General features: G+C 37.3%; 2 protein-coding genes across 5 annotated transcripts; one reads left to right on the top strand and one right to left on the bottom strand.

The window, feature by feature from the left end:
- Positions 1 to 620: 620 nt before the first annotated feature.
- LOC137734869 (peptidyl-prolyl cis-trans isomerase CYP95) lies at positions 621 to 7,838 on the bottom strand. 3 transcript variants are annotated; one of them, XM_068474183.1, is made up of 14 exons: positions 7,735 to 7,838; positions 6,922 to 7,067; positions 6,706 to 6,760; positions 6,384 to 6,472; positions 6,085 to 6,109; positions 5,094 to 5,132; positions 4,634 to 4,751; positions 4,307 to 4,434; positions 3,830 to 4,196; positions 3,406 to 3,527; positions 2,617 to 2,818; positions 1,586 to 2,527; positions 1,387 to 1,458; positions 621 to 1,184 (listed from the first exon to the last, which is right to left on the bottom strand). In XM_068474183.1, the coding sequence occupies exons 2-14, from the start codon at positions 6,997 to 6,999 to the stop codon at positions 851 to 853; spliced, it is 2,571 nt and encodes an 856-aa protein (XP_068330284.1). In that variant the 5' UTR covers positions 7,000 to 7,067; positions 7,735 to 7,838; the 3' UTR covers positions 621 to 850. The 3 variants fall into 3 exon arrangements, with proteins under 3 accessions (XP_068330284.1, XP_068330292.1, XP_068330299.1); XM_068474191.1 differs by having other exon boundaries at positions 6,922 to 7,053; positions 7,735 to 7,762; XM_068474198.1 differs by lacking the exons at positions 6,384 to 6,472; positions 6,706 to 6,760; positions 6,922 to 7,067; positions 7,735 to 7,838 and adding an exon at positions 6,227 to 6,273.
- Positions 7,839 to 8,776: 938 nt separating this feature from the next.
- Positions 8,777 to 12,689, top strand: LOC137746440 (tRNA (cytosine(38)-C(5))-methyltransferase 2). 2 transcript variants are annotated; one of them, XM_068486464.1, is made up of 10 exons: positions 8,777 to 8,925; positions 9,037 to 9,147; positions 10,171 to 10,264; positions 10,343 to 10,461; positions 10,549 to 10,671; positions 10,779 to 11,127; positions 11,362 to 11,450; positions 11,650 to 11,715; positions 11,823 to 11,887; positions 12,109 to 12,689. In XM_068486464.1, the coding sequence occupies exons 1-10, from the start codon at positions 8,845 to 8,847 to the stop codon at positions 12,185 to 12,187; spliced, it is 1,176 nt and encodes a 391-aa protein (XP_068342565.1). In that variant the 5' UTR covers positions 8,777 to 8,844; the 3' UTR covers positions 12,188 to 12,689. The 2 variants fall into 2 exon arrangements, with proteins under 2 accessions (XP_068342565.1, XP_068342558.1); XM_068486457.1 differs by having other exon boundaries at positions 11,356 to 11,450.
- The last annotated feature ends 577 nt before the right edge of the window (positions 12,690 to 13,266 follow it).

Raw genomic sequence — 13,266 nt, 5'->3', positions numbered from 1 at the left:
TTGTAATTACCATTTTACCACTGAGCTAAAAGATTTTTTCAGTTGGGTGCTAAGTTTAAGGTCGGGCAGTGTTTGGTTAAATCAAACTAGTTATCCTATTAAGAATAGGACCAAAACAAAAAGGAAAATTTCCCATATAAGAATCATTTTATCAACTTTCTTTTTTCTATATTTGTTTTTTTTTTTTTTTTTTTAAAGGTTTAAAAATGAGATATAAAGCTGCAGTCGTTTTGAAATTATTCTTGTTCTCTTTCCTTTTACCTTCAATTTTCTTAAATCATTCTTATTTTCTTTCCTTTTACCTTCAATTTGCTTTAGTTGGTGTTTAATTGTTGTCGTGATGGTCGTCACCATTTGACCCTCACACAATTAACAGGAAGTTTTAGATCTAGTTATCACTTAAATATTGGTTTGAAACTAAAAGCTATGGAAGATATTAAGTTATACATTTAGATATTGAGCGTTTCAATCCAATCTTGAGTGTTACAATCCAATATCACCTTCGTAATATATTCAGATATAATTTTTAAGGACCCTTTTGGGGCCAAATTATTTGTTATATGCATTCGTAACGCCCTTTTATTCCGACGTATAACAAATCATACGAACTCAAACTCAAATTAAGAAAAGGCACAAAAATATGACCATCTAGCAGCACAAGATCCACAAATCCTCATGGGTAAAATCTGCATACAATAAAACCGCATCAACGAGATTGCGTGCCTAAAACTCATAGTACCCCAAGCAATACTTATTTCTCAACATACATATCCTTGAACAATCCAATTATTTATAATCTAAGCTAGTCTGATCCACCAAAAGTGGAACAAAACATCTCCCTTCAACTCGGCTAAGGGGAAACATCATCGTACGAAACCAACCCCTTCTTCCCCATTGGGCTTCCTGATGATGATCTAGACCTGCTTTTTCCGGTCCGAATTGGAGATTTGGAATCCAGAGAGGACCTTGATCTTGATCTTGATCTTGATGGGCTCCTGCTTCTGGATGGAGATCTTGCCCTCTCAACCCGAGGAGAGACACGTGATCTAGACACCTCCACTGGAGAACGACTGCGGCTTTGGATGGGGCTACGACTTCGGACAGGGCTACGGCTCCGACTATAGTTTCGGCTGCGATAACAGGGGCTACGTGATACAGGACTTCTGCTTCTTCTGCTTCTGTATCTGCAGATATGTGTTAAATGATATGATCCAACCACAAACATAACGACTAAGGCGGGAACACAATCATATGGCTCCAAGTTTTATTTCAAATACATATCTTTTTTGGAAAACCGGACTCTCCACCGACATGCAACTCAACATAAGCAGCCTGATTACTAGTCATGCACAATAGATGAAGCTTATAAGAGGGCGATCAACATACCTAGGAGGTGTTCTTCTTGGTGGGCTTCTATAGCGCCTCGGAGAGTACCTGGACCTTCTATAACTTGAATATCTAGAAACACAAATTAGGCATGCACGTTATGTGCAATTGCAATGCAAAAACAAAGCTGCCAGTAAATCATCATATCATCTTACACTAGCTGATGGTAAAAGAACTTTCCAAAAGACTTGCAAATTACCTGTCACGATCACTTCGACCGCCACCATAACGATAAGATCTCACAGGAGACAAAGAAGGGGTTCTGTACCTCCGTGCATAAGAGTACCGCTGACTGAAACCCCGCCCTCTTCTAATGCGCTTTGGTGACCCATCAGGTGAAGCACTTCTTGACAAGCTCCTCCCCCGATCTGGTGACATAGGCGACCTTACCCTGCGCGCTACTGGGCTAGGACTCCTTGAATAGCTGCGACGGTTATTCCTGCTAGGGGCCCTCAACGGACTGCGGCTAGCAGTTTTCCTAGAAGGAACCCTACCTGAACTTCTACTTGCACTCCTTCGAGAAGATCTAACTGGGCTTCTGCTTCTTGAAACTCTTACAGGGCTTCTGCTTGCACTCCTTCGAGAAGATCTAACTGGGCTTCTGCTTCTTGAAACTCTTACAGGGCTTCTGCTTGCACTCCTTCGATAAGATCTAACTGGGCTTCTGCTTCTGGAGACCCTTACAGGGCTTCTGCTTGCTCTCCTTCGAGAAACTATGACTGGGCTTCTGCTTCTTGAAGCTCTAACAGGGCTTCTACTAATTGACTTGCGCAATGATTTTCTTGGTGGACTTCTGCTTATGCTTCTTGGAACTTTTACTGGGCTTCTGCTATATGGTGGGCTCCTGCTTACAGGACTCCTGCTTATGCTTCTTTGAGACCGGCCTTTCACTGGACTCCTACCCTTCCAGCCCCTCATTGGACTTCTGTTGAAACCTCTGACTGGGCTTCTACTGCTATCGCTTCTAACAGGACTCCTGCTGATGCTCCTGCTCCTCTGAGGGGGAGGAGGGCTTCTACTAACACTCGAACTCCTGCTCTCACTCCGTTTGCCACTTAAACTTGGGCTCTTGGTCGGACTCCTCCTGGGACTGATACTCATACTCTTACTCATGGCCCTCTTAGGGCTGAAGCTTCGGCTCCTGCTCATCAACTTTTAATAAAATACCAGATCTGGAAGAATCGGTAAGCATAAAGAATAACTGAGGTGTGACAAGAATGGAAAGAAGACCTAGATTTCCCTGGGTGATCATCAACTATGTCAGGCTGTCTATCTGCACTTTTGTCATATTTAGCACCTGCAAGTCCATTGCTCCGCTGCTCTCCATTCTCCTTAGGATATGCACCGTCTTTCACAAGCACTTCTGCTTCCTCCATCTTTTTAGAGTAGATTGAAGCATCACCTTCGTCTGCAAGAAGTGGTTGGTTTCCAACTGCATAAATTACAGAAGACTATGAGAATGAAACACAAGTCAATTAGTAAGACAGTGAAAAACAGTGTCTCAGTTCTGCTTGTGGGCATTGACCCATTGTAATAATGTCCTGAATCATCTTAGCTCAAATTCATTTTTCCATTAAGCACAGCGTTCAACATTAACAATCCAAAGTCGCAACAAAACAGATATTCAAGTTCAACCCACCAAAAGTAAAAATATAAGAAGCTTGAAAAATGCAGGTTGCATATGTGATAAATAAACACAATTCAAGGATAGCTTTGACCCATTCACTAATAAGATGCTGAACCACAGGATCCTTACATATAGCAAACCCAGTCACCAATAGCTATATTTGCTCATTTCTCCAAAACAAATATCACTCCTACCCACCCCCTAGCTATAAAAACCAAAGTTGCAAAAGAAAAGGTAAACAAGTAAAATCTTGACCAAGAAAGATTTACCACAAGTAAAATCTTGCGAGCAAATAACTACTATCATCTTGAAGGTGAGATACAACAATTATCATAACAGATTTACCACAACTCAAGAATGCTAAATGAAAGCAAGAAAATTAGTTTAAGTACCAGATTTTTCAGAGATGTCCTTCTTAGACTTTTGATCCTTCCTTTGGGCATCCAGGCCATCATCTTCACAGCTACTTTCACTTTTATTTTCACTCTCAGAATCAGTAAGACCATCCGATGCCCTAGAGAACAGAATTTAAAATATCAGCAAAGTGCGAATTTAAGTCCTTATAACCGTTCGGATGTCATATAATAAAACCTATACCATTTTCTAAATAAGGTTTCCTATAAATAAAAACATATCAGGCGGAACTTTATCAACTAAAGGGGCTTTACAGCACAGAGACATAGCAACAAGGACTAGTGAGTGTACTATACATAACACTACTCAAGTAAAAAAGTATTTTCATGTGAAAAAGTGTGAAAAATAAGGGTGAAACTATAAAATAACTTTTGAATTACAAATAAATATTAAGCATATAACCTTTTTGATCTGATCTTAGATTTCTTATCACGACGCCTTCGCTTTTTGTCGCGCCTTTTATCCCGCCTTTTTCCACGTCTCTGCTTGTCTCTTTTAGAAGACCTCTTTCTTTTCTTACGCCTGTCATCACTTGAAGAACTAGCATAAGATGATGAGGACAAGTCCGAGTCAGACTCACTATCTGACTCGGATGATTCAGATTCGGAATCTGAGGAACTGTCTGTTTCAGATGAATCATATCTCCTTCTCCTCCTCTTCCTTCTATCTTTTGAAGATTTTTTGTGTTTTCCCCTTCGCCTCACTTCATGACTATTAGCTTCTGAAGAAGCATCCTTCCCAACTTTCACTTTACTTGCTCTCTTTATGTCTGCACATACAAACAATCAAATAAAAATAATAACCCTTAGATACCAATAGTTTTTCATATTGCTGAAAATTAGGTAAGATACAACTAAGTAGTTTATCCATTATTATTACCTTCATTATAATCGCCACAATTGATCACTTTAACTAATACAGTTGGTTTCCCATCTTCATCGCCCGCATTTTCAATCTTTTTGAGGACCTCATGTCCTTGTACAAGCTTCCCAAAAACTATATGCTTTCTGTACAATGATATACAACTGTAATTAGACTGAAGAATATACGTTGTCTCATCAGATATTGAACAGTCTGAGGATATCATGTCACCACCAATTTATAAAACTGACTACTAAATGGCAAACAGTAAGAAAACTTACACAAAAGCAAACAAAATCAGGTCAACAGTAAAAGAGAAGTAAAAAGAAGAGAATGAAATCATACCTGTCAAGACTACGATTAGCTGCAAAAGTGATGTTGAAATGAGAACCTAAAGAGTCACGAACAGCAACAGGCATAGATAGAAGGCCAGGTCCAGAGTGTTTTAGCACAGGTGACTCATCTGAAGAAAAGTTAACTAACAGTATTAATACTCACAAGTCCCCAAATTAAATAGCATTGAAATAATAACTTAACTAGACCAGAAAGCACACATACTAATTGAACACTTGGCAATTTCAAGATAATTCTACTCAGTTCATAGACTACACTTCCCTGAGCAATGATCATTGCAATTCCTACTGAAGGAAGCTTGTGACAGTGAGACATGATCACAAACTTAAAAAGTAGAGACAAAGAGTGAACAGGGGCTACAATCATAGTTTATTCATAAACATGAGTTGATAATTGAGCTTATAGAAATATTGCGAGACAGAGAGATAGTGATGCAGATACTGTATATTACCTGGAAACTTCTCCCCATAAATGCTTTCACCAGCTGTGCCTACAGAACAAACAAAGAAACCCCAGTAAACCTTAGACTCAAGTCACATTAAAAGGGACCTTCCACTATGCTTGGTATCACTAGAGTAAACAGCATTAAGGGAGCAGCATTACAAAAATAGGGTCATCATTGGTAGTTTTTTTTTAATATTAAAGCAAATCAATTCTTCCACCGGAATTTAAAATTGTGGTTTTCAGTGTGATTATCCATAAACGATTTCAACAAAAAAATATATCACAATGCCTACTACTGCCTGTACAGCTAAGATCCCCTTTATGCTTCTAGGTCAGCTCACCAGGGATTGATCCCTGTCCCAGTGAAGAGGCCTTTTGTAATTGATTGTGTTTACAGCCTATTCCAATAATCTCTCTTTGCCTAGTTTTATGCCCCTTCGTTTTTAGCTCAAGCAAGACCCTTCTAATTTTCCAGAACTTAACAATCAAAAATCAAAAATCAAAGTTCAAACATAGCAAAACATTTAGAACTTGATCTCCAATCAGCATCTGTATTTTCCAACATAAAATTCCTAATCAATAAACATAAATATAATTCTGTATATTCAAAGCCATGAGTATATCATTATGTGGAAGCCTAATTGAAATTAGGTTTATCATTACAACATTTATCTTAAACAGGCTGCATTATGCCATCTCATTTGGTAATCATATATTCAAACACTACTATAAACATCACTGCTTGAAAATAAGTATTGCATACCCAAAATCAACCCTTTAATTCTCATAAAATTTCTTGAAATTATGTGCCTTTTTACTTAAACCAACATTTATCAACACTTTTTTTCTCTGTCCATCTCCAAAGAAATGATTTTTTTATTAACGAACATTGAATTCAGACAAGAATGTACAACATGATTTTGGCCAAGGTTAATGTGCAAGCTGGAGTGACACATTAAATGCAAAAGCTGCAGGAAATAAATAATTATAATACTTACCATCTCTTTTGACAAAATCGCCACCCTGAAAAACAGACAACATCCATTAATCCCTTAAGTTATAAAGGAAATGTGTATGCAAAACTGGGTGGGCATGACAAAGCTAGTAAATTTCAAGGATATACAACTTAGTAAGTACAACCTTAAAACTATATCACAAGAAAAGCAGTCGTGACCATCAGCCCTGTATCCTACAGCATAAACAAGAGTAACTGACTACAAGACAAACCACTGCTAAGTCATGCTCAACCAGAAAATCCTATGGAAGACGAATCTAAAAGTAAGATAAGGAGGCATACCTGTGCTATATAACCTTTTATAATACGATGGAAAAAGGACCCTTTGTAGTGCAGTGGTTTTCCACTTTTTGGACTGATTCCCTGCTCTCCTGAGTATTCAATAAAACAACAAATACATGAGAAAAGCAAACCTTCTCATCTTACTCTGGTACTATATTATAGCATCCCCAAAGAAGGGAAAAAAGTGCAATCTCAGAAGCAATACAAGAAATTGATTATACGAATTGTTCAATTCCATAGAGCAATTCATGTAAACAAGTTCGTTACAGAATCCTGTATATATGAATAACAAATCAGTTCTGAACCAAATGATATAGTTTACCTGTGCATAGAGCATGGAAATTTTCTGCGGTCTTGGGAACAACATCAGAGAAAAGCTGTAAAGCAATCACCAAGGAAATTATAAATGTCAAACTCATTAGGAAATGCATGAATAGTCACATAGCAGGAGCTGAGACAGGCAACAAGAACTCATCATTCATCACAGTTTACACCGAACGACAAATATTGACTGAATATATTTGTTCATGAAAAGTACCTCAAAAACCATTCTTTCATAAGGATCACCATCGACGGACACATCCATGAAAACAAAGGGGTTCTTCTTCTTCGACATTTGTTTGTCTCCCAGAAACAAAACTCAAACCAGCATAACCACTGATACAAGGAACTAATTGCACCTCACTGAGCCAACCACAGCCGTATTAGTAAATTCAACGATAAAAAACAGGAAAAAAAATCTACTCAACTATTACTCAATCACCCAATGTACAAATATGATATGTTCTAACTGTAAATAAGTATTTCCGGAGTCAGAAAAACGATCATATTGACCATAGAAACCGCCCCGGCTTTACCCAAAACCCACAACTAAATCCACTTAACAGATGTAAGAATCTAAACATGCAGACATATTTTTAAGTTCCAAGTCCAGTACTAATTACATTAAATCTTATCATCTATATAATACAAGCAAACCCAGATCAGAAAATGCAAAAACAATCCTAATCCCTAATCAATAACCAAATCGAGCTCCGAATCCTTAAACCCTAGCTAAATTTCCACAAACCCTAAACCCAAATGCATGCGCAAGACAAAATAACCACATCATCAAACTAAATTGAAAACATATATAACTTTATTTCTCTTCGAACCTTCCAACTAATGAATTCAATTATATCAACAAAAAATTTAACGAAAAATAAAATTAAAAAAACTCGAATTTTCTACCGCAACCATGTAATTCATGATGCGGTAAATGGCAAAAAAATTAGGTTTCTAAAGAAAACAAAATGGCAAAAAAATTAGGTTTCTAAAGAAAACAAGGGTGATGAAACCCTAGAGAGCTCACCTGAGAGACGCAGAGAGCCACAGAAAAGTGAGGAGACGAGACGAGAGAGTGAGGCCTGTCGACAAATACCTAACCTCCAGAAGAAATATATAGGCCTAGTCCTAGCTCTAGCTGCTTCTGCTACGCGTGAAGTTACTGGACTGTCCCCGTTCTGTTCTTGATAATAGCATCTTGACAATATTGCCCCTCGTGCCTGCGGTTTGCTTGTCCCTTGTCAATAAATATATTTAGAAATGCACCGCATCAGCTATAATTTAATATCAAAACTCGACATCTTAAACTTATCATCAGAGGGACATCACTAGATTATAATGTTAATGTCAAATTAATTATATAAGGTTTTTCTTTCAATCAATTGCAAGTTCATGCCCATAAGTAAGTTTACCCCTATGCATAAGTACTTGTTTGAGTCATGCTTACACATGAGTTTCACATTACTTTTTATTCTTCAATTCATCAATCAATCATTATCATAAACCTTATTGTAAAAAATTTCATTTTCTTTAAATATGGTTAGACCTCGCATTTGAAGGAGTTTGATGCATCGTGCTTATTTGTTTTTGGTTATTCTCTTATTCACTATTATATCCAATTAAATTGTTGGAGATCTTGTTTTCACCATTACTTCATAGGTCATCGATTTCACCTCACTTGCGGTGGGTTTGATGACAACATTGCTTCATGTGTTGGTCATAGACCTTATTAGGCTTGCTTGGAATTTCATTTTCGTGCGTGTAACTTTGTTCTTGCATTTTTGTACTTGTAGTTTTATTTCATCAACAATATTACTTTTCTACTTGAGACGAAACTTATTTCGATATTTTTAAATGAGAATGTGTTTACATGAGACTAAGAAAAAGAATAAAGTTAGCTGCCAAATTGGACTAAGGTGAAAAATTACGAAATTACAAGGATGAAATATAAAAAGAATTATAATTAGAAGAACGAAAGTGAAAATTGAAGTAAATTACAACTTGTAATTCGGCCTTTAGAAAACGCAAAACAAAATCGCCATTGCATGTATGTTCTCATCGGCACGGCATGTCGTTTGCGCTTGAAAGCTTATAACGAATTAGCAGTCGGGGTCGTTCAACCCGCGGGACGACGCTAATGGCGAAGGGTTTAGAGCAGCAGGAACTGGAAGCGCAGCCATGGCGGGTCCTCGAGTTCTACAGCGGCATTGGCGGCATGGTACTAGAAAACCCAATACCTCAAATACACCTTTTTGGCTTTCAGTTTTTGCTTCCAGTTTTTGAATTCTTCAACGCTTTTTGCTCAAGTTTGCATCTTTCCGATTATCAGAGGTACTCGCTCATGAAGGCAGGAGTGAACGCCGAAGTTGTGGAAGCGTTCGACATCAACGACACTGCCAACGACGTTTACGAGCACAATTTCGGCCACCGTCCCTATCAGGTTCTTCCCAGTTTTTAGTTCAATTTTGTAATTTTATCCAAATTCAAGCTCCTTTTTATACATTGTGCACAGCTAAGTACAAATTTGTGGTGCTTGATTACTTGAGGATCAAAAGTTTGTAATTTATGGCTACCCAATTTGAGTTTCTTGCACTTAGGGGCCCGTTTTGTAGTAAGTACTTTTTCTAGAAGTGCTTTTATCCGTTGAAATTGTTATTGAAAGTCCAAGTGCTTAACGCTTCGCACGCTTCTATGATCCAGTAAAAGCTTTTCTTCCAAACGTAGTTGGAAGCACTTTTGGTTATCAAAAATCACGTTTAGTCACTCCATAGGCAGTTCCCAAAAGGCGCTTTATCTCTTAAGATGCTGTAAGTTTTGGGGATCAAAGATGATGTAGAATTAAGAAATAGGATTGGGATTTTCAGGATAAGGAATAAACAAACCATGGATAAATCCAAGCGAATCTTTCTTAAATCTAAAGCGATTCCCGCGTAGTCCAAAGAAAAAAAGATCCAATTTCATCTCTATCGAATTTTAATATCAGAATAGTGGATATAATTATGATGCAATGGGTTAGGTCCACTTACTTTTTAGTTTGTTGATTTCTAATCGATTTAATTGGAATAATGGAAAATAGGAAAGGAATAGTAATATTTGAAGATTTAACGAGACGACTTATCCTTACATTTATTATAATATTTATAATAATAGAGAGAGGGATTCGAACCCTCGATGGTTCTTTGTTTTTAACTATACTGGTTTTCAAGACCGGAGCTATCAACCATTTGGCCATCTCTCCGAAAGATAATCTCCTTACAATTTGTTTAAGGTATCTGGTGTAAATTGCTTTCCATGTGGTTCTGTGTTGGGTCAGTTTGGATTTAATACCATTTGTTCCGATGTTTTGCTGCTTTTGTAGTTGTTCCATTGTTACTGTTTGGCTTTCCAACTGCTCAGACATGATGTTTACTAGGCCTACTTGAGCTCATCTTGTACTGAAGTTTGAATATTCTTGTTTGTACAGGGTAATATTCAGAGCCTTACTGCTGCTGATCTTGGCCGCTATGGGGCGGATGCATGGCTTCTTTCTCCTCCTTGCCAACCTTACACTCGACAAGGTAAGTTTGTCATAGTTGTTCTATATACAGATGTGTGACATTAATTTACATAGATTTTCACTAGCTACTTATGGATAGGTCTTCAAAAGCAATCTGGCGATGCTCGGGCATTTTCATTTCTCAACATTCTTGAGTTGATACCACACACATCTCGACCTCCAATGATGTTATTTGTGGAAAATGTTGTGGGATTTGAGGTCTCTTTCTGGAATTTTTAGCTTAATTGTAGGTAAAATATTGATTTATTTTTATTCCAGTTCCTTTGTTTTATCTCCTGGCTGCAGACATCTGATACGCATACAAAAATGATAGAGATATTGGGAAGAACAAATTTTGTTATGCAGGAGTTCATATTGAGTCCGTTACAGTTTGGTGTACCCTATTCCAGGCCACGCTATTTTTGCCTGGTAGCCCTCCTCTCCCACTGGTTCTCTAGGTCATTCAGAAACTCTTGGAAATCTCTTGCTCTTATTATTTCCAAGAGTTTTAACACAGATATTCATTTATCTTGCAGGCAAAGAGGAAACCTTCAACCTTTCACAATCAAGTTTTCGATAATCAGCTTCTTCACTCGCTGGGGCCATTATTAGGGGATACAAATGCCGATGAGACAGTGCTCTGTGAACTTGATGAACCACAAAAGAGCCAGGATAAGTTACTTGAATCTTGTGAGCCTATAGAAAGCTTTCTTGAATTCAAGAATTGCAGTGACCAATCGGAGTCCAATTTTGTGGACACCACTACTAGTTCTACAGATACTGATGGAATATTGGAGAAAGATGAAGGGAATGGATATTGTACCGGCATCGTAGATCAGTACATTGTTCCATTAAGCTTGATAGAGAGGTGGGGAAGTGCCATGGGTATCCTTTTTCGTTATTGATAAATTCTTAACATGAATATCGTCAGTCTACCTTAGGAAACTCTCTAAGAGTGAAAAGTCAGAAATTTTACGCATAATGGATGTTAATGCAATGAGGCTATAATAAGGAAAATCTCTAATTCTTTATGTTATTTTATTGAATAACTCTCTCTCTCTCTCTCTCTCTCTCTCTCTCTCTCTCTTTTAAGGAATCCTTAATGCAGCTTAGATATAGTCTATCCTGATTCGAAACGATGTTGTTGTTTTACAAAAAGTTACTATCGATATGTGAAGGGTACAGGCTCCCTTTTGGCAACTCTGCAGGTAAGATTACACACTTGGATTATTATTGGAACACGTTAGGTTTTGATACTTAAGAACTCCCGCACTTATTAGATTGGAACACTATTTCAAGTTCATGTACTTCACAGTTCTGTTCCTGGTCATAATATGACTCATCAAGAAACAATATCCAATGACTTTTGTGCTGCTTGACATTTACAAAATTGCGACATATATGCAGCCAAAGAATAAGGATAAAACATCTTCATTGAAGGAGCATCACCTTCGATACTTTTCCCCAAGGGAGGTATGCTGATATCATTATACATATCTTTTGTAGATTTCTCCATTTATTGGTTTCATGTTTTCATGTTTTCGGTGTGTCAGTTGATAATTTTCCTTTGACCTACTTAGGTTGCTAATTTGCATTCTCTCCCGGAAGATTTTCAGTTTCCACAGCAGATAAGCCTCAGGCAGCGGTATGCAATTATTTTATCAACTGGTTCAGCTTGATTTGTATTTTAGCAGAAAATAAACAATGCCGTGTCTTTTATTTGATGAAAATTATTCGGTGTATGTCAAGTCAATAAATGAGAAATACAAACTCTTCAGCTTCTCATTTTGTTGGATTCTACAGTTAAGCACGACAGTGGTTGTTCAGCAAGACTGACGTTTTCTGTCCGTTTATTTTATGCTGCAGTTATGCATTACTGGGGAACAGTTTGAGTATAGCAGTGGTTGCTCCTTTACTCAAATACTTATTTGCCGGATCATCATGATTATTCTAAGAGACCCCAATTTAGTAGATGCAGCTCTCACCTTCAGCTATACGTTTGGCTCACTATGTCAACCAATAAGCTTAAACTTCTCTCCCCGGATATCTCTGCGAACTCTAACATGTAAGGCATGGACTCTGTGGATTCGAGATAAACAACTTGAACGTATCGATAAGAGGTTTTCTGAAGCTGTAAGGTGTTTGCATGTGGGGCTGTTATGTGTGCTAAGAATAACTCAACCAAGCATGTCAGCTGTAGATCTACACTGAGTGAAGTGTCCCCAAATCACAATCAATGATGCAACTGTGTTCAGCGAATACTTTCAGCACTACGTTGATGGAACGTTCGTAGATCATCACTCCGGTGCTTGTTAATCCTTCCGCCTACGGTCTACCATCATAAAACATGCTCGGCAGTAGGTTGACATGAACATGAACCTTGTAATCTTATTTGGGAAACAGACATGAGATTATAAGTTTGCAAGAAAGATGGTTTTGAATTATAAGTTGCTTCGAGCAGTTCCTGAAGCACAACAAACAAAGGATCTGTGGGGATTGAAGAAAATCTAAGATAAAATATCATGCATAAACACATGTAGGGTCAGCTTGGAATTGCTTTTAAAATGGTTGAAGCGTTTTTTGTGAAAATGTTTTTGAAATCAATCATTAGTTAAAATGTAAGTGAATCTTGAAAAAAAAAAAAAAAAACACTTGGAAGTGCTTTCTACGTGAAGCACATAACTAGTGCTTCTTGCATGAAGCATTTTAAAATGCTTTTGGAATAAATAAAAAAACATATATTTTTTTAAAATGTCTTTTAATCATTTTAAAAGCACTTTCAAACAATCTCATAGGACGTTTGAGAAGCAAGACGAATGAATTAATGTACTCTTACTTCATGTCCTCACTGATGCATACATGGAAATATGAGTAAGAACCCGAATGAAGCTAAGACGATCTAAATAAGTAAAAGACTAACACAAATACTAAATTTTGATAGGTCAATTGTTTGGGTAATTGATGAACTTAATTTTATACTTTAATTTATATAAAAAATTTGACAAAACTAATTAAATTCTTAAA

Source organism: Pyrus communis, chromosome 1 (genome assembly GCF_963583255.1).
Source record: "Pyrus communis chromosome 1, drPyrComm1.1, whole genome shotgun sequence".
In the NCBI taxonomy this organism is placed as follows: Eukaryota; Viridiplantae; Streptophyta; class Magnoliopsida; order Rosales; family Rosaceae; genus Pyrus; species Pyrus communis.
Note: the sequence above shows the minus strand (reverse complement) of the source record. Positions and strands in the feature narration are given on the sequence as shown.

Bases quoted from the DNA above. Each gene is read 5' to 3' on its own strand.
- LOC137734869 (XM_068474183.1), bottom strand. From the start codon at position 6,999: ATGTCGAAGAAGAAGAACCCCTTTGTTTTCATGGATGTGTCCGTCGAT. The intron at 6,761-6,921 runs GTACTTTTCATG...ATTGCTTTACAG, and splicing joins ATGAAAGAATGGTTTTTGAG to CTTTTCTCTGATGTTGTTCC. The intron at 4,435-4,633 runs GTATGATTTCAT...ATCATTGTACAG, and splicing joins GCTAATCGTAGTCTTGACAG to AAAGCATATAGTTTTTGGGA.
- LOC137746440 (XM_068486457.1), top strand. From the start codon at position 8,845: ATGGCGAAGGGTTTAGAGCAGCAGGAACTGGAAGCGCAGCCATGGCGG. The intron at 9,148-10,170 runs GTTCTTCCCAGT...TTGTTTGTACAG, and splicing joins TCGGCCACCGTCCCTATCAG to GGTAATATTCAGAGCCTTAC. The intron at 10,672-10,778 runs GTAGCCCTCCTC...TTTATCTTGCAG, and splicing joins GGCCACGCTATTTTTGCCTG to GCAAAGAGGAAACCTTCAAC.